Consider the following 23,321-nt stretch of genomic DNA (forward strand, 5'->3'; position numbering starts at 1 on the left):
TTTCATGAAAGGATACGCAGAAAATTAAGGGTTTGGGGGTTTTTTTTGGGTGTGTGTTTTTTCAGATGTTCTGGAAGCATCTAACAGATGGAGAATTTGCATCTATTTTCAGGAGGGATACAGCTCAAAACAGTGTTAACCTTTTTCACCTTTCATCCCTAGGTGTTCCAAACGTGTCCTTGCATTTCCTGCATAACTGGATCCCAACTCCTTAAGGTAAGACTATTTTTTTGCAATCCAGATAGGAGCAGTGGTAACAAGGAGACTGCATGGTTAGCAGCTGTGTTAATTTAAGAACTACTGTGGTCTGGAGTTCTCCCCTGCTTAGGAATGTTTTCACTAACGATTGTCACCTGCCAGTCTGGCAGCCAAATACTTTGAGCAAGAATTATTGTTCCATGTCTTTGCCTAGGACACCCTCAGCCCCAGGCAATTCATAGCTAAGGAGAATGGAGCGGGAGAGACCCCAGACCACAACTGTTAATTTGTGGCTTGTCTATGTGTAGGATAGGTGCAGGTCTCTTACTTTGTTGTACGTATTACGTAGAAATACCGTAAAGCACAGAAGAATCCTTGCCACGGTCCTTAAAGGTGATGGACTGTGGACAAGAGTATTCCTTGTTTTCAGCTGTTTATCTTAAAAGATGAGATGAAACGTTTGATTTCAGCAAGTGTAAAAGCAGACCTGTGGACAGTAACTGCACTGTGTGTTGCTTCTCCCTTTGAGTAATCAAGCTGGGACTTTGTTTTTACGCTGTTTAATGGGTTTCATGTCAAAAAGATGAATTTAACCTGACAGATGAAGACAATAGGGAAGGATTCTGGAAACATTATTATGGCTGATGAGCTCCAGCAGCAATTAATTCAGGAATCGGTTTACTGAAGGAAGCTCCCAGGCTCAACCACAAAACCCTGAATGTGGCAGAGTTTTCAATCAAAGCTTTCAGAGGAAGAAGATTACATGAAAGAGGAGCTACCACATCCACCACAAAGCTGCTTAATGTGACTCATGTCTCAGTGGGAGAGTTTTCAGTGTAAAAACTCTTTAAACTAATGACACAAATCCTTAGTTACTCTATAAAGTTGTTTAAATATTGTTGTTTGCATACCTGCTGTCAGAAGTCCCACAGCTCCTGAGGCTTTGCAGAGCTGTGCAGCCCTTCCTACCACAGAAACAACTAGGTGAGGAAAAAAAATAACCCCTTTTCTCCCCTTTACTCTTTAAAAAGGTGTTTTGCCTGAGGTTGCATACATCCAGCTCTTCAGAGGATAATCCTCAGATCGGTGCTAACTCATGGGAAGCGTTTGCATGGCACTGATGGGGGGGAAATGCAAGTGAGCGGGAGGCGGCCCTGGACTCTGTCCACCATGGGCGGGGGTCAGAGGACATGCGATGGGTTCCTGTGTCTGAAGGAGAAGGCAAGCTTTGTATTTTGGTGGTTTTTTTTACCTCACTTACGGCTTTGCAAGGGTAATAGTTATAACCTGAATTCACCTCTTCCACATGCAGAGATGTCAAAATCTGAGGCTCTGGGAGTGGTATGTACTTAATGGGACATTTTTAGGAGAATGAGAATTGAGGGGAGAAAACAACTGACAAAAAATAGCAAGATTTTTTTGGCTAGATATAAGTGGAGGCATATCTCTTTTACAGACACACCTGTGTGGGTTCAGAAATCATCTCACAAACTTTAAAGCAGTCACCCCTGAGCTGAGCTCAACCCCATCCCATGAAACGGCGGGGAACAGGCCGGGCCCACAGGCCCTGTGGCTGGGCGGACGGGCGCCGCGGTCGCTCTGACCCCGTGTCTGCCTGCCGGGTGGGCTCGGGGTGTTCTCCACCTGAAGAGAAATCCACAGGTGTCTCACCCCGGGCACTTCGGGCTTGCTGTTCTCCCAGTGGGAGGTGCCGGCTGCCCGGGACGCCCCATCCTGGGGCACGGCCCCTTGCAGAGGGGGGCGAGCCGGCCCAGGCAGCCAGCCCTGGCACTGCCGCTCCCCTCCGGCCAGGCCGAGCCCGGGCAGCCGGCTCCTTGGCCTACAATGAGCCCTTTCTGCCAGGTCCAACTCCCTCCTTGGTAGAGGTGGAAGTTTTCCTCAGAAAAAATATCTAAGTGTCCTTTCTAGCACCTGTTCAAAGAGGGCTTTAGTGCAAATATTCCTCAGCTGCACTCGGTCACTTCTCTTCTCCTTCGTAACCCTCTTTTGCCCTGTGCATAGTGTCGGTAGGCCCTGGGTTTTACCCTTTTCTGCTTTTTGCCTTGCTACAGCCCTGTCCTCCCTGTGTGGGAGTTAGCCCGCATTTATTTGGAGAGATTAGAAAGCATGCATCAAGCTCGGGATTCACTCGTGTTCAAACAGAAAAGGGCTGAATGCTCTCTGGCTATCACTGCTTCTGTAATGAAAATATTCCAGTGTTGCAGGAGCAAGAGAGCCCTGAAGTACTTTGGTGGTTTTGCTTCCTTCGAGTTATGCGTCTCATTAGAGTTAAATGTATCATTTCATACACCGTCACAGCTGAGCTCCACTTGGGTAACGTGCATCCAAATTCGCTGTATATCTATATGAAGTATTTATCGTTGTGCATATTAAGAGGTTATTAACTAACTGTGCTTGCATATGTTTCAGCCCTTAGTTGGCTTTCAAATTTGTGATTTCGCTTTCATCTTCATTTTATAGTAGATAATTCTAACCTACTCATTAAATTTAATGAGTAATCACACTGGCTAGCTGCTGTTTCTGCATGGTACACTTGTGCATACAGTCATCAGGAAGATCATGCAAAACGTGAGAAATGAATGCACGCATGCAAAACTGCATAATGCCTTGAAATAGTCAAGAATCATTTAATCAGGAAAATTTTTAGATATCATCAGTTTACGTGAACTGTCCTTTTTTTAGTGTGTGCGGTGGTTTTGTGTGTGGTTGGTTGTTTTTTTTTTTTTTTTTTTAAAATTGCCTTCTCCCAGACAATTTTCATGGAAAGATGCGACGCTAGTTCAAATATTCAAGATATTATTGCTTTGTCTTGAGGTTAACAGGTTTAGGAAATGAAGCAGACCAACTCTAATGTGCAGAGGGAGGTTTCACAGAGTCATCAATGCGAACTGATCTCCCGATTGTTTGCATCTGACTTCTGGAGTAGAGACTGTCCTCAGGAGGACGACAGTGCCGCCTGGCCCGCGTGCTTCTCGGCGGTGGGGGAAGGACACAGCAGCTGAGCAGCCCTTGTCATTGCCCAGTCCTAATCCAGATGTCCGGACAGGCTTTACATTTTCGCAGCGGGCAGCAGGTTTGTGAGGCTGTGTATTGATTTCCCAGCCTGCTCGCCCTCCCCCGCCATCCCTTCTCCCTCCTTCAAGTACCCGACCTTAAAAGTTAAGCCTCTTGCCCCCCTTTTGAGATGGCCTGTGCTTTTCCGTGCCACAATAAAACGTGGCTGTTCCACGAGAACAGAGCTCCTGTGGCGGAAGCAGCTTCAGGAATGTCAGTTTAAGACAGGCGTACTTGGGGAGGGAGAGCAAGGGATGGGGAGGCGGCTGCAGCCAGCGCTGTAGGTGTTAGTGGCACCCACCATGTTCCCCACAGAGGCCCGCAGTGTTCGCTACTCTCTTAGCTGCCGTTTTTATAAACCAGTTTTGCTGCTGCCTCTTAACTGGAGGGGCTGGTGCCCCCCCCACCCTTTGCAATGCCCTGAGCTCTGCCGTACGCCAGCAATCCCGCGGGATGCTCCCAGACCATGCCGTAACGACTCCTCACCCTCCTGCCCTGGGTTGGGGAGAGGAGGGAGCCACGTTCTGCTCCCACCACGTTTTTCCCATGTAATTCCCCACTGCTTCCGTATTTCCTTTTGCCCCCTGCGTTTTTTCTCCTTTCTGTTGTGTGCTGAGAACTATTTCTGTTTGATTTTACTGTGCCTTTCCTCTATGGAGATGCCTTTATTCAGCCGTCAGTATTGTATTAATCTCCTGTCCCCCAGCACAGGGGGAAAGAATCTCAGTGTGGATACCTGTGGACTTCCCCCTACCAGTCAAATACTTTCGGTCACTTTGAAGAAAAACACCGTATAATTTTGAATGGAAACATCACAATTTAAAAAAAGGGGAGAGGCGGGGAGGTGAAGTCTGGTTTGTTCTGTTTGGAAATGGGAGGGCTACGGAAACTTTTTTACAAACTAAAATTCAATTTTTGGCCCTCTCTGGCAGTAAACAGCTTTGATCTTAATATCTGCACATTGAGCAAGTCTGCAGGCCTAGAGCAAAGTGGATATTTCTCAAATCCTTCTGAGGAATAACAAAGGGATAAGTGATCCCTATTCCTCCAAATCAGAAAGTTGCTGAACAGTGAATGGCATGAAGACGATATATTTGTGCATTCTCCAGAGCCTTTGCCTTCACGTTGTGCTGTGTTACCTTGTGAGCCAATTTGGGCAATGGCACCATAAAGCAGAGCTACCTTCTCACCTGCATTGCCACTGAGATGATATTCTAATAAAAAAAAGGCATAGGCTCGAGAGACTGTATGAACAGAATACAAAAACTTACCTAATTTTTTGTTAATATTTGACAGGAAGAAGCTTTTATGTCAATAAAAATAACATTCTGAATCTCTCCACTTCTCATCCACCTAACATACTTCCCTTGCTGTAAGGAACAGTGCCTGCTCTGGAAGTCACTCCCGTCACTGACGATACCCTGGCTGACTTTGCCAGGCTTTCTGTGTAAGATTCATTGTTTATTACTTTACTTGGGATAAGTAACTCCACTTCAGAACCACTAATTTTATTGGAACGTTGTTATTTGTTCGCCAGATCCTGAGTTCAGTTCACAACTTCATCATTTGGTTTGTATTTTCCACTTAAAACCATAGGTCTGTGGTTCTGCTCCTGCTGCGTTCACTTTTCACTTGTGCTAGGGCAGTACGGAGCTGCAGGCTGGGCGTTGCTGCAGCACATGGGGTGTGCTCAGGCCAGGTCCAAGGTCTCTGGCTATGAGATGTTTCAGGGTGAGATGGGAGCTGAGCGGGAGGCTTCTGCGTTCCTTCCTGGTCATTCAGATGACCATGGGACTTCGGGCAGCCTTCTTGTCCCAGCCCTGTGCACTTGGAAAGGTTCTTTTAATTACCTGTTACATCCTTACTATAGTGAAAACATGGCAGAAGATACGGTTTAGAGAACTTGTGGGGCTGGAGAAGAATTAATTTGGTTTTATTCTTGCAAATAATTTTACTGACCGTCATATAAAGCGTAAAGTGAAGGGCAGAGCACAAAACCAGAACATGGCTTCTTTGCAAGCGTTAAAGAATTCTGACAGGTACTAATATCCAATCTTCTTTAATGTACACAGAAGAAAAAATGACGATAAAATGTTCCACCAGCCGTTCTGCTTACTGTATCGCTTGGAACGTGATTCATTTCCCATTTTCTTGTTATCTGTTGAGGGCTTATTGACACCGTTTGTGGCAGATGTGTTTTGTTTCAAAGTCATGGAGGAGGTTGAGTGATTACCCTTGCTGAGCCTTATGTTGCTCTGAAAATACCAGCTGACTATGAGAAAAAGCAATAACGTTAGTCACTTGGATGTAGAATGGCTGACAATCAGGAAATTGAAAACTACTGCTACTATGAGTTTGTAATAGCTCATGAAACATATACTAGACATTGAAGGGCAATCAAGTAGTCGGCATCATCTGCCAAAATGCAAATTGCCAGACGATGATGAAAGGAAATCAGAGAGCAGGCGCAGGGTTTTTCCTAGAGAGTAAATGCTGGACTTGACCAGAACAACTGGCACCATCAAGGAGGGGAAGAGAAAGCAGATGCGTTGACTTCTTATTTGTGGGTTTTATCATAACCCACTGACTGGGCCCTGGGTCGTCTCCTATTTATATAAGCTATGTTTTAGTGTTGTATAACTTAATGGCAGCATATTGGATGGACTGCATTTTAGTTTTCATCAGCATTGTAAGCACCGTGCAAGGTGCAGTTCTTTTACGCTTCAGCATGATTTAGCTACGATGTCTTCTTGATGTTAAAAAAAATAATTTCTTACATCATACCAGGGAGCAGAGCAGACACTTGGATCCCAGTCCCGCTGCTGAATTCTTAACAACTCCTGTCTGCCTTACTGAAGTTAGATGTGTTCTGACGGAGAACCCTTCTCCTCCCTTGAGAAACTGGAAAAAAAGGTCTGGCAAAGCTCCTCCTGAGAACCTAGACAAGACGTGCCCATGGTGGCATCGCAGGCTTTGGCTCCATCTGCCCTCAGTAGAGCAGAGCCTTCATTCACACAGCTGAGAATAAAACAAGCCCAGTTTCGGCTGGAGCCAAATTCTGTTTAAATATCTGTGTGCTTGCAGCCTTCTTCACTGTAATAATCTTCAATGTCCTTACTGAAAGCAGAATGAACAAATAGCTTCAGAGCAGTCCATTCCTTTGCAATCATCTCAGCATTGCTTTTCACCAAATTAACAGCAAGCCTCTTTGGTAATTTATATGCCTAGAAAAGGAACACAAATAAGATGCCTTTCCAGGTAAGTAAAATAGATGTGACATGGAGTATCCTGTCTTTGTCATTTCCAGGTTATTTTTGGTGCGTGTACAATAGAAGATGTTAATTCACAGAAAAAATGAGGGTGCCTGTAATAGAAAATCAATTGCTACTAAGACATCTCCTACCAGTCATTAGCATGTGAAGCTTCATTTTAAAATGAACAAAGCTGTTCCCAAGGGGAAGAATCTTAACTAACTGTGCATATTTTTTGAAACAGGAGGTAGCTTTTTGTGTCACTAGGTGACTGTTGATGTTAGCCTTGATGACTGCCCACTTGGCCTGAAAAAGGAGAAAAACTTTATTACATTTTATGAAGTTTTCAAGAGATGTGCCGGTCACGATGACTTGATACTGCCTGATCCTGGATTACAAAAAGGAGAGGAGGGAGAAAGAGGAAACCCCACACCTCCACACAGAGGATGGTTTATACCTCTGTAGCCACAGCTCGTCATTTAAATCTGTATCATATGTCCATGTTATTCTGGACAGAACATTGTCTCAGTCTGTAACGTCTGTTGGCTGCGTTTGCTCTGTGCCTCCTTGCTCCGCTTGCAGGCAACATGGCAGCAACAGCTGTATCTGCAGGGAAGAGGCCGCGTACCGTGGCCGGTACGGCTCGCCAAAGCAGGCTTTCAAGAAAAAGTGCCCGCTCTGCTCCGAGGGAGGGTGAAGCTCAAGCTGAGACACCATCCAAGGTCTGCTTTGTCAGGTCCCAGAGGTAAGGTCCAGACGCCATAGAGCAATTTCAGTCTTTTGGTGATTAACACAGGTTTTTAATTTGTGGTGTGGAAAACACTGATCCTTGTTTTCTTATGGACTTGGTTGAGTAAGGCATTTAGCTTGCATCGTTTTGGAGCAGGTGCTTTTTTTTATAACAGCATACGATGAATCTGAGGTTTTTACAACTTTGTCTAGCAGGGTTTGACTACAGGTCTGAAGTTTATTTCATAGAAAGACTAATGTGAGTTTTGATGTGACATTCCTTTCTGTTCTGAAGAGTGCTCTTTTGGTTTGCGTGGTGGATTTTTTTTAAGCACTGCTAATATGAGACTTCGGTTGAGGGAGAAAGCATAATTTTTGCTTGAAGGCAAGACTATATAATGGAAATTTTTCCCCTTTAATCAGAACCTTTGAGAGTACGAGAACAGCACATTGAATCCGAGAATGGACAAAGAGGAGTTAGAATGACCAGCGGTGCTGAGTTGCTGTCATGAGAAGGAGCAGTAGTGAGGTACCTGGCTAAGGGCTTAAGAAGGGCTAACGAATAAACCTGATGAGTCCGTGCCTGAGAGCTGTAGGAGGCTCAAGTTCATTTCCTCCCCAGGATGCTGTCAGCATGAACCTTGGCAAGGTTCTTGCACTAATTCTGGGAAGGATCTGTGGTTGGTTGGCTTCTTGCGGACACCACTGCACTCTTACGCCACCGTTCTTCTGCAGCCTAATCCTGACTCTGCAAAATCACAACCAGCTCTACTTTTTTACCCAAATGGCCCTAAAGCACCTGACCCAGAAGTTTGTTTTGTTTTGGGTTGTTTGGTTTTTTTAGGTAGGGTTGAACAGCTCTGCACCTACCTTAACCGAGCCCACCTGAGCGGCGGACAGCAGCTGCTCTTCTGCCAAGCTTATTGGGGCTGCTTTCAGAGCTATTGTGGACATAACCAGTGCGCGTAAAGAACAGTTAGCAGATAACAAAATATAAACCGTTTTGCAGGAGGCCGCGGGTGACATATGTCGTGTCTCTACATTGGACCCATCACCAGCTCTTGTCCCGCTATTTAAAACAAGGTACTGGAAATTTTGTGTTCCTGTCGTTTCTAGCTCTTGGTGTCGTTCTTCCGTTCCCCATCGATAGAGAGGGTTATTTCCCTGCCTTGGGATCCTGCAAGGATAAGCACGAGCTCATGAAGCCCTCAGACACTGCAGGGTGTAAGAGACTGGCTGGGGAAAGCCCATCAGGTTCCTGGCTTGTGTTAGATAGCATCGTGTGGGCTGCTGCAGCTACAGATCCATACAAGCTAAACGTGAAGTGGCCAGCCTCGCTGCACACCGCCAACGCCAGAGCTGCATCTTCTCTATGAGGCTCCTCTTCCCAATGTGGTTGCCCAGTGCTTGCCTGGACACGCGGTAGGATCACTTTCCTCCCGAGTCGCGGCGGTCTGGAAGCAGAGTGAAGTTACAGTAACAACAGCGGCTGAGTTGTGGACATTGAAAGAAAGAGAATGACCAATCCAGGTAGACAAGACTTGATTTTATTAATAAAATTTGTATTTTCCTCTTTGAGGTGACAGTTACAAACTTTGGTTCAAAAATAAAAGGAAATATGAACAGCAAGAAGTCGACTTTTGAAATCTCACTTTAACATGTATAAACGTGCATAAGAAAATACCAGTTGGAAATGAGCCAGCAGAAACTAGTACTATTTAATTTAACAATTTATAAGAAATAGAAACAAACATTTCTTTTCAAGTCTTACATATATTATGAAAAATAATTACAAAAGGATTTGTCTTGTAAAGCTAAAATGTAACTTCTACTTCCAACTACCTGAATAAAATGTTCGGAGGGAAGGCCAAACCGACTTTGTGAGGTTTGAGTAGCAAATTGTAAGAGTTTGGGTCAAAGACAGCTCTCTGGGAAGCGGTCCCCTCCTATGTTGCTTAGCAACTGTGTAGAATCACATGACCTAGACATATTGCATCCCTGGCCTTGGGGTGATGTAACGGGAAAAACCAATTCCTGTTAATGGGATGGGCAAATAGTGTGTCGGGCCCTTCTGTGGAACTGTTAGTATCCAGTTCAGGAAGCAAACGTCCATCATTGCTCACATAAAAATCTATGTAAACACTGCAAAAATCCATAAATAACTGTTTAGAATCCAGTTTTAATATTTACGCAGCCCAAATAAGCACACCGGAAACAAATTTAGATGAGCGTAAAAGAAAAAAAGGAAAGCTATAGGACTTATTTCACACGGATTTTTAACAGCTCTCTTACACAGAAGTTGGGGGTTTTTTTCTTAGATATTTTCCCCACCCAAAAATATAAACTTGTTTATTTTAGGTATATACATGTATCTTAGGAAATTCCAGAATTAGAAAAGAAAGTAAGAAGTCTGAGGTATAGCACCATGGAACACAGCACCCTTGAAGGCACCTTCATTACTGAAATTCATCATCACAGAGTGATACCAGCAGAAAAGAGTTGTCTGAGTGTGCTGCTCAAGATCTTCCAGTTTTGCCACCTTAAGTTTTGTTGGCGACTTCAAATAACAAAGCTCTTCAACAACAATATATACAAAGGGATTTTATTATTAATCAGAAACGGCATTGGCTTCGCTGGCAATAACAGCTTTATTTTTTCAGAATACATACACAGTATTGACAAGGTCATTTGGAATTACAAAATAAGAGCCAGATGCAATTCAGAGACACATGCAAGTTTTGGAAATGGACAGAGAAATAACAGTATAGTACTGTACAGAGAATAATTACAGTCATTAAACACTTTCTTAACACCTCTCGGTTGTAATAGAAGGAGCACCATGTTGTTCGGGTTGTTTTACAGCACCAAAGGAATCCAAAGGGGGTGTTCCTAGCGTGAGCCCTACGTTGTCTCTCTGTGCCACAGCATCTTTGCAAAATAAGTTTAAGTCATGTGATTCTGGCCCTACAAGGGCGACAATTACTTTCTAGATAAGACATACATACACAGCAAGACATCTTTTCTATGCCATCCTTGTTCAAAACTTGCATGTGGCATGAAGTGGGTTGGTAGCACCAAAGTGCAACATATTTCTTGATCTGATTTTGTCTTAAGCTTAACCAAGGAAGCAGACGGGACCGACCTCAAATCCAAACTTCTGGTTCTGATCACCAAAGTCATTGATCATCACGTCAACTATAGGTACTTGGTCTATTTTGGGTGTGTTGATTTCGATCACCGTCTTTGCATAGCCCTTCCTTGTCTGTGAAAAAAGAAGCAGAAAAAAAAAGGGCAAACGTGTTTGTACATCAGAGCAGTAAGCATGTGCTGTAGCTCTTCACGGGTTCTCTCTGAAATGTGGAATTTATAAATTATTGCCCCCCTCATGCACTAGATATTACAAACTCTAAAGGTTATGTTTTCTTAGGATTTTATTCTAAAAAAATGTGACATGGAGTGTTTTTCATTTTAGAAAGAGAGCAGCCCCTAGCTTTTGGAGTTACTGAAACAGGCCTACAAACGAAAAATTACCTGGGCCATTTGATGTTTCTTAGAGAATTCTGAGTTCACATCTATACTATTTAGCAAATAACATTCTCGTAGCAGCGTGCGTGTCTTCCTTGTGAAGAAACGACTAATTAGTTCTGAAAGATCTACTTCCAAGAGGAAAGAAGAAAGTATTTGGCAACCATCTCGCCAAATACTACAGGAGCTGCTTGGACATGAAAGAGCACGGTGGTCCGAGCGATGCAGTTAGGAACCGGGTTTGAAGGCACACCCTTGCTTCCTAACAAAGGCTCTCTGCCTCCTCTGAGTATCATCCAGCCACGTCACCATGTTGGTTCGGATGGTCTCTCATATCTTGCTGAGACCCCTTTCAGCTGTGCCAGGGCTGGAGTTTAGCTGGGTGGTAAACCTGAGTGCTCTCAGTTTAGTGACGGGCTTACACCCTAAATCGCTTCCATCTCTCTCTGGAGCTCTGCGCTCACCCGCCGTGGATAACAAAAGCAAAATAAATATGCAGGCCATGCAGAAAGGCTGACACGAAGCAGCTGTGTATCAAAATCGCATTACTGAGGGGAGGAGATGCTACATCTGCCTGAGCTGCCCCTCTGCCCCAGAGCCAGGTACGTACCCTGGCACTTTGAGGCCTCTGATTCTCTTACCACTGACTTCTCAGGGACTGCCTTCAGAATGCGCCCATATCAAAGCCCAAAATAATTAATGAGGCGCCGACTGTCACGTCACTTGCTCCTTTGATGTCTTTGTTTCAAAGTGTTCAGTACAACCCCTTCTTTTTCGAGGAGAGGTGGCAGTTGCTATGCCTACAAAGACCCTGCAGGAGAGGTGGCCAGAGAGCTGAGGCATGTATGAACAGCTCCAGGGACTGTAGCCGAGCTGAGGACTCTGAAAGGTACAAACCGCACGCTTTGCCTGGCTTTGACTACCAAAAAATGAGAAAAGGAAATATAAAGTCGCATACCAAACTATGCAGTTGATTCACTATGTTTGGGTACCTACGTGAGGCTTAATTCATACAATTTCTAATTGTTTTCACGAAATATTCTGTGTATGCCTTGCTTTTGAGCAGAAATACATTCTGCTGATGGGTTGCCTCCCCTGATTATGCTTTTCTGCTTCTGTTCTTCTCTCGTTCTCTGCTCATACTAGCAGATAGCCTGGTTTCAGCACATTGGTGCTGACAGCCTGTATCCACGCCAGGTTTCTTCCATTTCTGTTGCTTGATTTATGGGATTTGGGGGTTTTGGTTTTTTTTTTTTAGGTACATACATGAAAATTAAATAAAGGACTAGAGTACTGTAGTTAAAAATTTACTAAAAGGCAGTCTATTAAAAATAAGGTGTTTAGAAAGCTTTTGTCAGAAGAAGGCTGTGAAAAAAATGAATTTGTTTGATTTCTACTTTAATTGACAGGTTGATTTTGTAAAGACCCTTCTGAACCTCTACTTACTGCACAGCCGTCGTGAAGAGCTTTGATGTACGGATTGTTGTCATAAGACATTTCTTCATCATTCGATCCTAAGAACCTCAGCGCTTTGTCATAGCTGTCAGATGACGCATCGTGCCAAGCCACGGACTGATGACAGTTGTAAGTGAAATTTTGTCTGGCAGAGGCACTCAATAGTTTAAGGAATGTCATTTGGACCATATTAATGGAATTGCCTTCAACATCCAAATAGGAAAGCTGGAAAATAGTGGAAGTTACGTGAATATTTATCTATTCACTTTGTTAAAATGCAAAAGGAAATTACTGTTGACAAAAGAACCACATAACCCTCCCTGATAAAAAAATCAACGTATAACACTTCATGGAGTTTCAAAGTTCAATAACGTTATGACTCCGAAAACAGATTTTCATGTTGTAGCTGTATGTTTAGGATGAAAAGCTAAATACTTTAGCTTCATTCTAATGGGAAAGACAGGAATTGCTCCTACTGTGTAGTCTAAACCAGCAGAATCAATTTGGGAATCTGTAGATTATTATAAAGTTACGCCAGCCTGCAGTCTCGCCTTCACATACTCAGTATATTTTCAGGTCCCTAGAGGGGGCTGGGGTCTGTGCTCCAGCTGCTTTGTGAAGGTGATGTGTGGTCTGCCAGAAGCCAGATCCTCACCATCAGCTGTGCAGGTGACCGCAGGGACCTCTGGGGGAAAGCACAGAGCGTGGCAAGAGGCCATTTAGCTGCTCTGATATTTAGGGCAAAAAGGCTGGGGCTGAAAAGTCTTTTCATTATCTGAATATTTATAAAATGCCTTGGGATCTGTTAATCACCGATAATGTGGATAACCATAATGTTACAGTGACAACTTACAAGTTTGCCTCGCTTAAATTCACTAAACCAAGATCCCGGATTCTCCTTCGGCCATGATGAAATTCTAACCTGTGTGGTAAAAGAGCAGAGATACAAGTATTTAAAGCATGTGTTAGCAGACATGAAGGTTTTACATTACCTGGGACAAATTTCACGTCAGATAGTAAAGAATGGCTCTTCTTTCTGAGATCTCAGCCTCTTTAAAGCGCTAAACCAGGGTGTATTTCTTGTATAGAATGCCTTCAAATTACTGACTTTAAATGGAACCCAAGGCCATAGCTTATGAAGAGAGCGAGGTCTATTTAAGGGAGGCTGTTGTCATCTGTTCAGATTCAGGTAAACTGCTGGTATAAATTGTTCCTGTGCAGAGCATCTAAATTAGAGCTTTCACTGGTGATGCTGATAGATCTTCCTCATTTAGGCAAGGTTTTAGAAAGCCTTCCCCTACGTGTGCCCCATCAGAGGTGATTTATAACAATGAGCGAGGACACTGTTAATACTTAGTGTTTTACATCTACTTTGCGTAAGTATATGAATAGATATAAATGAACCCACAAGAGAAACACAGTAAGAGTTTAGCTTTAGGTGTCAAGCGCTAGGTGATGCACTGTAACTGGCTGCACAGCTACGTGGCATTTGGAAATGCAGGGAGAGGTGAGCAAGCAGGTGCAGAGAGTCCCTGTCTGAGCAAGAGTGAAATGCGGGTTGTTAACTCTGTTCTGTTTTACCTCTTTGTTCAGATTTATGCAAATTTCAATGTAATCAGGAAGACAGATACAGGAAAACGTGACAGTGTAATTATCCTGTTTAGTTCAACATTGCAAGAGCGTAGCAGGGTGTGTTGAAGCTGACTGAAGACAGAGACTGTACTTACGCCTTCAGATTTCTTATCTGGGTAGATGCAGGTTTCCCCACCTGCTGTGAAATTGCAGTATACCTTGAAGGAGTCTCCAGAACAGCCCTGGTTAGGATCGATCCAATATTCCCCTAAAACAAACGAGAAAATATTTGCCTTCTGTAGTAGAAACAGTATTGGGAAGATCCAGGTTTTACAGCTCCCTAACGGTCCTCCAAAGTGTGTAGCAAAGTCACTTTAGCTGAGTGATGAGAAAGCAACCCTTTCTCTTCTGCCTTGTGATTTGTTGCTGCTGCTGCTGTTTATGAAAGATAACACCAGGATCAAAGTCTATTTTTATCAGTGTCCTTTTGTTTTTGTCTAATTTCACCTGAAACCATGACTCTATTGCAGCATCCTGCTGAGGTCTTGGAGGGACTGCGGAGACCTCAGGCTAGAGGAGGAGGGTTGTTATGTGTGAAACATACGTCACAGCTCTCAACAATTTGGCCGTTTCAGCTGGAAGGATAATCTGTGCCTGTGGCGATAGCCCTCCCAAACAGCGCAGAGGCAGCCTCAGGCAGAAATGAGCTGTGGCTTAGGTCAGGGAGCAACATCTGGAGTCATTTGCATACGTATCTACAAAAAAAAGGTGGTCGCCCAGGGCTTGGTGAGCTTGTAGCTGGCACAAGTACCTAAAGCTTCCATTGAGAGATACACCTCAAGCAAAGATGTTCTTTACTGTTGGGTTATGAAGCTGCAACACTAGTGAAACTTGAGGCTGCTTTAGTTGAGAAAAACACCTTAAGTAGCGCCTGGTTAGGTGATGGAGTGGGAAAGGGAGGTAAAACTTGCATGAGGCTTCCCATAATTTCTGCAGTCCTACCAGACCAGCATGACTCAGAACGCGGGCCCTACACTGCCAGGGTGGACGGAGGCTGGGGAGGAGAGGGCCGCCGTCGATCCACGGTCCGTGACAAATCAGTGCTCTTTGAAATCTGCCTTTCTAATGATCACGATGATTTCCGTGATGTGGGTCCTCATCGCCAGCTAGTTTCACAGCAGGACAGCAAATGATTTTCTGACACTACTCCACTAAGGCAGTTTCAAGCAAATAGCGGAGGTCTCAGAGAGGCATGACAAATCCTCACCAGTTCTGTCTTCTGAATACGGGGCGCAGACAAAGCATGTGTGGTATTTTAAAATTCTATTGATTCAGGCTGTATTTATTGAAAACAGTCTTTCCTACCTGTAAGTCTTGTCCCTGGAGAATTCTGTATTTTAATGAAGAATGCATTTACTTTTATTTTAACAAAATACAATTACTTTGATATGAAGAAGGCGCCAATTAATAAGCAAATACTGCGAAATGAAGAAGGTGAATGTGTTGTATAAAAAACATTCATTATTATGGAGGTACTGAATTGTAAAATATGTACTTTTCATATAGCACACACGCTGCTTAACTGCTCCTTAAGGCAACCATCTGTTTTTATCTATCTAGAGTGAAAGCAACGAAATGTTATTAACTGTCAGAATCCATTTTTCCTCCCATTTTAAATCAGAAAAGTATTGCTTTGAATTGAGAAAAACATCCATCACAATTGGAAAAAAAAAGAAAGGATGAAAACTCCGTGAAGGTTGGCTTTCATGTAAAGCTTTCCAGAGGGGTAAGCTCAGTTAGAAGAAAAAGCAGAACACAACAACGAATAATTAAATCAAGGCAGTTCCTCAGAACGCAGTGTCTTTTTTGTACTACTCTGCGTTTTCTTAAGCCACTACTTAGTTGCATTAAACAGTACCAGAGAAACATGCACGTCTGTCTGCTGAATGGTTTGGAACAAACAGTAGTCGTGCAGCAGAACAAATTATTGTTCTCAAGCGTAGGAGAACATAAATTTTTTGAGAGTCATAATCAATAATAAATCTCATATAATATCAATGCTATTTTTTATTATTATGCCAAGCTAAAATATACAGCTATGAAAATAATTCTCATTTCTTCTAAAAGGAGCTATTAGCTATCCCAGCATGCTGACATTTGTGATTTTACTTTTAGTTGACCTCAGTAGCATCCATCGTTCATCCCTCCCTTGTCTGGAGAGCTCTGCAATGCCCACCTTTCAAAACACTAACTGTTTGTTATTTAGCACTTTTAAAAGATTTAAATGTAAAACCAGATCAGGTTATATATTTAAAGAATTCTGGCTTTTACCGAGACAACATCCCTTACTTCCATTTTAGAAACATTTTTATACCTTCAAAAATGGATATAATATGACCGTATTTATTGAGCAACTATATTAACCATCTACCGATAATGAATTATTGTGCTGAAGTGTCTTAGGTCATAACTCCAGCCTTGCCTGCCTTTGTCATGCAACGTTAACGTACCGTCTGGGAAGTCTGGGTGGCAGAGCTGCAAGTCTTTGCAGGTTCGGGCTGGGTTGTTCTGAGTGCCCATTGGATACTTCATGTGCTCGATGTCTTGCTTCAGTGAATTCAGTGAACCAAAGATCTCCTCCATGCCATCGGAATAATCCAGGATATTATCACCAGCATCAGATAACATGTAATCAGGAGATCTTCTTGTCTTTTTGGGTGACTGGATTGGCAGCGGCTGGATTACCTCACCCGGGGGACCCTGCGTGGAAAACAACAGATCTGGTTGCCTTTTCTGTTTGTTTTTCAGCTACATAAATACACAGAGGAAGACCACAGAATGCGGCTTGGAGATGCTTTGAATAGGCTTTCTTCAAACCCTTTATTTCTTTCTTTATTTTAGGACCCAAGGGAACGGCAGGGCGATGTGCCCGGGGAGGGTTAGGCTGGGCATTAGGAGAAGGCTCTTCCCCCCGAGGGTGGTGGAGCCCTGGAACAGGCTCCCCAGGGAGGCGTCACGGCACCAGCCTGGCGATATTCCAGAAGCCCTTGGCCCAGGCCCTCAGAGACACGGTGTGAATTTGGGGTGTCCTGTGCAGGGGCAGGAGTCCCTTGATGATCCTTGCGGGTCCCTTCCAGCTCAGGGCATTCTGTGATTCTGAGATTCTTTATTTCACTTATTTCCTTCAGATTTATGCCCATGTGCTTTGATTTACTTGCAGAAAAAGGTGACTGTAGAAGGCCAAGCCATTGCTGTGCTCTAAACTCTTCCCACTCCAGTGCTACTGGGGGAAGGCTGTGCTGCCCTGACGTCAGCCTGCAGAACGGACTTGCGGTCGTCTCTTTATGCCTGGCAATTCCCCCAGGCACAGGCACGGCCTGTGACAAATGAAAACTGGGGATGTTTCCTATGATAAAACTTTAAAATTCCATGTGGGGCGTATCAAACAATATTTTATTTCAAGAAACTGAAACGCTTAATTCAGATTTTGACTGGTTTCATTTTAGATTGTTATGATATGGAAAAGAAATAGTTGAAACAGAAGAGTATTAACAGAGGAAATGAAAATAATCTCATTTCCTGTGCTCCAATATAACACATTAATAAACTATTGTAAGGGGTTTTTTTTCTGTTTGCTTGTGGGGGTTTTTGTGTTGTTTTTTTTTAAGTTTCTAATGGCTGCTTCAGCGCAGACAATGTACTTCTGGGTCTGGTGGATCTGTGTTTTCTGGAAAGTGAATTTTCAAATAATCATTACTATTTTCCTTATCTGCAAGGTCACAAGTGGTGTTTTCTACCCTTGTCAAAACAGGGTCATCACGTCAGTGTAACGTGGATGAATGTCAAATGAGGGTTCTTACTTACTGGAGGACCAGGTGGACCAGGCAACCCACTGTCACCCTTTTGACCAGCAGGACCCTACAAAGCAATGAAAGAAATGCTGTGTTGACCATGCTACACAATGTTAAAAAACAACATGCACAAAAGTTAAGTACAAGAACAAAAACTGGAGGAAAATTACTCACGCTGGATCCTTTGGAACCTTTCGGACCTTGGGGACCCTAAGGGCAAGAACATATAACTATAGTTGGAGTGTATTCCACACAACACGGAGTGTTTTGAACAGAAGGACTAGATGAAATTACTTACAGGTAACCCAGGAGGACCAGGGGGACCGAGTGGGCCAGCGGGCCCAGAAATTCCCTAAGAAGGAATAAGAGAGTAAGTGCAGAACTGAAGTATTCCATACACTGGACTGGATTAAAAAATGCAGATCTATGAATGAGGTGGTCCTACTAAGTTTCCAACCCTGACGAGTTTTGATTCAGGCCACTGGCTAGGGTCCAAGCTAGTTAGCAAGTTTAAAATATCATCTGACAGTTTGAGTTGCTTGTAGTTGTTCTTACGCTGCACAACTTGCAGCCGTGACTGTGTTCCCCTTCAGAACGGCTTGGAAACCTCAGAGTTTACATAGTGCCTTAAAACAGGGCTTAGTAACTAGGAGAAAGGAAGCTACTTTGGGTAGTGCAGTTAGTAAACATGATGAGATTGGTGCCGCTAGCCTCTAGCAGGAGGCTCTGGGTGGTTCCTGTTTACAGCAGCTTTGTGTCTCTCGAAAGAAAGACTGGAATATGTACTCCTTGCCTGCACGGAACTTGAAAGTAAACACAAGTATGCTCTACTCACTGCATCCCCCTTGGCGCCAGGAGATCCCTGTGGGCCAGGAAGGCCCCTGTCACCCTTTTCACCCTGTTCTCCTGGAGGTCCAATCAGGCCAATCAAACCAGGATGTCCCTAAACAAGACAGAAAAAAAGACAGTTAAAACTCAATATATATAAAGCAAATGTGCTTTGCAAACACACAGATTAGAGCTTTCAAATACCAACAATTAACCTGAAAGCAAAATATTCTGAAAGGATATTCGTCGTCGTTAGTTGGCCTTTAAACTCGGAGGTTATTTGCAAGCTGTGACTGACCGCTTATTCAGTGAGAGAGATCTAAGTGCAACATAGTCCGTACTGAAACCCCTACAGAAATAACCGTGCCTGTGGGTACAAATTTCATACCAACTATCACATTTAGGTGCTATAAGCGTACTGTAGAGTGGCACGTTTTTCCCATGAAAAACATGGGAGTGGCATGTTAAGTGGCATGTTAACCCAGCTGTATAAGCAGCTGATCCAAGCACATGAACAAACCCTGAAGTTCACAAGACACAATCATATTTGCATCCCTGTCTCTGATACAGAAGCAATCAATAAAGTGTTGGGACTCCATTAGAAAAAGCTATCCCAGATGTCTCAATCCATTATTTAAAAAGTATTTTAGCTGTTAAATATTTACACATTGTTGTTTTAAAATAAAAATCTCAAATACTTTTTATTTCTACTTGCTTTGGTTTTGTAAAACCAGCAGTTCTCTTTACATCGGTGTCTTTGGGATCTTCATCGCAAGGAAGACTCGGGTGGTCGATACATTACCACACAGGCCGTAACCTTTTTCTTTCTGTCTATGTCCAGGATCTCAGCTGTGGCTTAAGACTTCACGATGACTATTAAGGCTGCGGGAAGCTGATCGACAGACGTGGTAAGTTGTCTTGCTTTCTGATACAAAAACCCTAGTGTTTCATTCTGCTAATTTTGTACAGACTTGAGACTGGATCAAAATGACAAAGGCACAAACAAGGAATAAGGTATACCTTCTCTCCTTTGGAACCTGGGTCTCCTTTCAGGCCAGGCAAGCCGGGTGGGCCCTAAATGAATCAAGGGAAGTAATGTTAAAGTAAGCTTGAACATACTGCACAGATCGTGTTTTCCTGAAATAATACCGAAGGCAGCGTAAGTCAAAGTGCAGAGCCATTCGGTGGTTGGTGGTTGTGATTGATGGCGTGCGATTTAGGCCCAAGATAAAGTGGAAATTTATGTTTAAAAAGGCATAGTGATGCTACTGTAGCATTTACATTACTTTATAATTAGAGATCTGTAAAGGCTTGTATCATTAGAAATCTGTGAAGCAAAGGGTCAGCTAAATTCTTTAAGGGCACTGAAGGCATCCAGTGAAGCAAGTGATACTTGAAAAAAATACTATGTTTTTGTTGATTTGTCTAATTTTGCTTGTGGTTACGTGGCATGCTTTCAGTTACATCTTCCACCTTAATTGTTGTGCCTCACTTTATGGCTTATTTAGCCCTGTCTTTCATCAGATGGTGGAAAGTATCCTCTTAATTTGTTTTCTCCTAGTTTACTACAGCTCGGTACAATTTTGGCAGAATATAAATCAGGTTGCCGATAATAACTGCTCCTCTGTGTTGTTTTGTTGGAGAACTACCTCGAATTGTACTACAGCACTCGGGGTGCTGTCTTGGGATTATGGTTTCCTTGACTTGCCAGCTGCAATTCCCGTATGACCATGAATAATGCATTTAAATCTATGTTTTATCTAAATATTCAAGCCTTTTCCCTTTTCTACTCAACATTGCAAGCTTAGCTAGTGTGACGTTGGTGTGCTAGCTCCACTGACACGTACGCGCTTACAGTCCTTTGTCACTTCGGTAAATGTGAGCAGTTACACAAATTACTTTGGTTTTGCAATACTGGCTTGGGCAACCCTAAATGCTTTCAGGACTGCCTTAGTCTCTTTGGGCCTCTGCACCTCGTCTGTTGGGTAGGGGTAATAGCGCTACCTTACAGAGGTGATAAACCGATCCCTTTTTAGGTACTTACTTGGCTCACATCATATAAGCAGCTTACCAGTTTTAATTTGTAGTTACAGGCCATCGTTTCTGCAGCACAGTTCCTTAATGAAACTGAGTCAGAAATGGTCTTTATTCTATTTGCGGTTCTCCCTAAACGTTACTCCGTGCCGCTAGATTTCGGTAAACAGAGACATGCTGGGCAGGAGACAGAGCTGTGAACCACCACCATAGGGTCCCCAGAAGCGTTCTACAAGGGCTTCCATACTTCGGGGGTGGGTGCGGGGAGGGGACAACCCAAAACATTCCTTTTTTTTCAGGTGGTTCCAACGTAAGCTGATGCTTAGAGAATCTGTTGGAAAACTCCACTGCAGCCTGGCTACCTGGGAAACTACTGCGAGAGAGAAACACGTTCGCATGGACAGGGCTTACTTTCTGCACGTCGCTTGCAAAAAACACTGAATAATCTTGTTATAACTTGACACAAGCTTCTTTCCCTTGACAGCGCTGCTTTTTACCTTTACAGGGGTCATAAGAGCAATCCAATAGTCAAATATATAGCTGGATAGATGGTGCAGAAAAAGATTATATATGAAGCTTGTTAAAACCTCCTTGTTTTTTCTCCAGCTTTTTTTTTTTTAATTACTTTAATCCTTATTCATAATTTTAGAAGAATTTTGAGGGATTTGAGAAATCTTGGGAGGTTCATAAGAAGAGCAGTGGTGGTTTTGTTTAATTTGTAGAGAATGAGGTGAAAAATTCAGGCCATGCAGTGGCTATGGCAGCACAGGAGAGGTGTTCACTTCTGCTAGCCTAAGCCAGCATCTTTCCACTGCTAGTCTCCTGCTGGCAGCGGGCATCTGCGTAGTTACGATATGGGTAGCCGTAATACGTGACCTTTTCAACCCGGCACAGCTTCGAAAGTGCCGTAACACTTCATGTACAAAATATTATTCTGTGCGTCTCCTTTCCATCTCTGCTTCAGGATATCATTAGATGCAAAAGCCTAGGCAGATACATAATTCATGAATGAAAAGTGAAATTTTTAAGCTTTTGGAATACAGAATCAGACATTTTCACCTGCAGCGTGTTGTGCTCTACTGCAAATCGGCTTTCATATTCTTCTCCTGATAGCAATCTGCTGCGGCGGGAGGGAGGGGAAGGAGGGAGGCCTGACCTCGGCAGCTTTTACCTCTAAACTTTACTGTCTTAAAATCCCAAATAAAATTTAAGTTGCAACAATGCATCTCAAAAAAGTCCTTGTTGAGCTGACGGGAAGCCTGTACCTTTGGGAGTACATAGTTCGTTAGTACACTCAGCTTCGGATTTGAATATTTAAGCTCTCAAATGTCAGAAGAGAGATCTTTTGATGATGTATTTGGAGGCTTCTGGTGACTGATGTGGGAAAGGGATGCTCGTTATTGCTGAATAATTGCTCTTTGGCTTTTAGATTTCCTTGATTTGTCCCCCATGCATTTTATTTGTAAACTGGGCACATCCCTTAGAAGCTGCAGTGGTGGTCCCATCATAAACTCTGTGAAGAGAAGAGGTTTTTATTATGGGCTTAGCCCAGGGGAGTCCTTTTCCTTGCAGCTTCTCATTCATTGTTCCCAGCCTCTGACCTACAAGCAATATGTCATCCATGAGACTTTAGACAGAATTAGAATGTTAAAAAATGAAGGGCAACAAAGAGCTATAGCGTAAGGTTTCCTCAGCACATTATTTGCCCGTTATTGTTTTCTAAGGGACAGAGAAAAATGAAATTAAAGAATCACAGAATGGTTTAGGTTGGAAGGGACCTTTAGAGGTCATCTAGTCCATCTAGAGGTCATCTAGGTTCTGTGTAGATGCCATTGTAATGCCATCTGTAATTATATACGCAGAAGCGATCGATAGATACACCGATGCATCAGATCACTCTTCATTGGAAAAAAATCTTTCTAGTGTGTAACTGTTCTGAAACTCTTGGCTTATAGGTTAAGAAGTTGCCTGTTTGGAACATTTTTTGAAAGGTGAATAGTTACACAAATACTTTCACCCATGAAAGTGCTTCAGTCAACGAACGAAAAGGCAATTGCTCATGTTCACAAAGGCACGTGAACCTGAAAGATTGGTTTAGGGAAAAAGTCTTAATGTATGCAGCATTTCAGTTTAAATTCCCCATTTTTTCCCCACTTTCATTGTTATATACTGGAAAAGCCTGACGTGGAGATTTTATAGCTGATGTTCAGACCCTGAGTTCTCACTGGGGAGGCAGGAATGCTCATTGGAAAGATTTTTGGTTCACACCTATAGCTTAAGCACAAAAACTGTCAGTACTAAGGCTACCCCAGGACCTGTAGCCTCTGTACCCTCTAAACCCATATAGGAAGAGGAATTGAGGATTTCCTTCACACCTGCTACTCGCAGCCTGCCTTCTCCTCGGCAAGAACCACACCGTTTCTGAAGTAGGGGATAGCTCCTTATTGCCCTGTTCTGCTAAGGTAATCCCATTGTACATGCTGGCATAGTTAATCTGGCCAAAATAACAGCGTGGATTTCACTTAGGATATGATCACACTGCCTGCAAACTCAAAATGCCTTGAGAGTGTAACACTTGTTTATTTTTCTTCCCCACCAAACTAGAACAGTCCATGTTCTGTTCCAAGGCTTTTTATTCCCAGTGTGTCATTTAACTGTGGTAACAGAGGTGAACTCTGCTTCCGTGAGTTGGGAGGGCAAGGGGTGGGAGCTCTTTCCACTAAATTGGATCACCTTTGCTTGGCAAGGGAAGGATTAATCTGCTGGGCGTACAGTTGAGATTTGAATTTCTGCACGTGATGCT

At 43.3% G+C, this 23,321-nt stretch overlaps 1 protein-coding gene and 3 long non-coding RNA genes across 7 annotated transcripts in view; 3 read left to right on the forward strand and 1 right to left on the reverse strand.

The window, feature by feature from the left end:
• LOC142059419 (uncharacterized) overlaps positions 1 to 1,308 on the forward strand; it is a 443,822-nt gene extending 442,514 nt beyond the window's left edge. The window contains exon 6 of the long non-coding RNA XR_012661335.1: positions 163 to 1,308. This is a non-coding gene — a long non-coding RNA (uncharacterized LOC142059419). The remainder of the gene's footprint in view (positions 1 to 162) is intronic.
• A 26-nt stretch (positions 1,309 to 1,334) lies between these two features.
• LOC142059421 (uncharacterized) lies at positions 1,335 to 12,276 on the forward strand. Its single transcript, XR_012661336.1, has 3 exons — positions 1,335 to 4,720; positions 6,769 to 11,667; positions 12,188 to 12,276. It is a non-coding gene; the product is annotated as an uncharacterized LOC142059421 (long non-coding RNA).
• Positions 8,779 to 23,321, reverse strand: part of COL11A1 (collagen type XI alpha 1 chain) — a 163,924-nt gene continuing 149,381 nt past the window's right edge. For all 4 annotated transcript variants that reach the window (XM_075098258.1, XM_075098259.1, XM_075098260.1 and 1 more), the window contains 10 exons: positions 19,505 to 19,558; positions 18,492 to 18,599; positions 17,955 to 18,008; positions 17,831 to 17,866; positions 17,670 to 17,723; positions 16,316 to 16,565; positions 13,961 to 14,073; positions 13,087 to 13,155; positions 12,225 to 12,458; positions 8,779 to 10,515 (listed from right to left, as the gene is read on the reverse strand). In XM_075098258.1, coding sequence (XP_074954359.1) covers positions 10,369 to 10,515; positions 12,225 to 12,458; positions 13,087 to 13,155; positions 13,961 to 14,073; positions 16,316 to 16,565; positions 17,670 to 17,723; positions 17,831 to 17,866; positions 17,955 to 18,008; positions 18,492 to 18,599; positions 19,505 to 19,558 — 1,119 coding nt within the window. In that variant the 3' untranslated portion in view covers positions 8,779 to 10,368. The remainder of the gene's footprint in view (positions 10,516 to 12,224; positions 12,459 to 13,086; positions 13,156 to 13,960; positions 14,074 to 16,315; positions 16,566 to 17,669; positions 17,724 to 17,830; positions 17,867 to 17,954; positions 18,009 to 18,491; positions 18,600 to 19,504; positions 19,559 to 23,321) is intronic.
• Positions 17,717 to 21,742, forward strand: LOC142059422 (uncharacterized). Its single transcript, XR_012661337.1, has 3 exons — positions 17,717 to 18,026; positions 19,326 to 19,392; positions 20,818 to 21,742. It is a non-coding gene; the product is annotated as an uncharacterized LOC142059422 (long non-coding RNA).

The sequence above is a fragment of the Phalacrocorax aristotelis genome, chromosome 6 (genome assembly GCF_949628215.1).
Source record: "Phalacrocorax aristotelis chromosome 6, bGulAri2.1, whole genome shotgun sequence".
In the NCBI taxonomy this organism is placed as follows: Eukaryota; Metazoa; Chordata; class Aves; order Suliformes; family Phalacrocoracidae; genus Phalacrocorax; species Phalacrocorax aristotelis.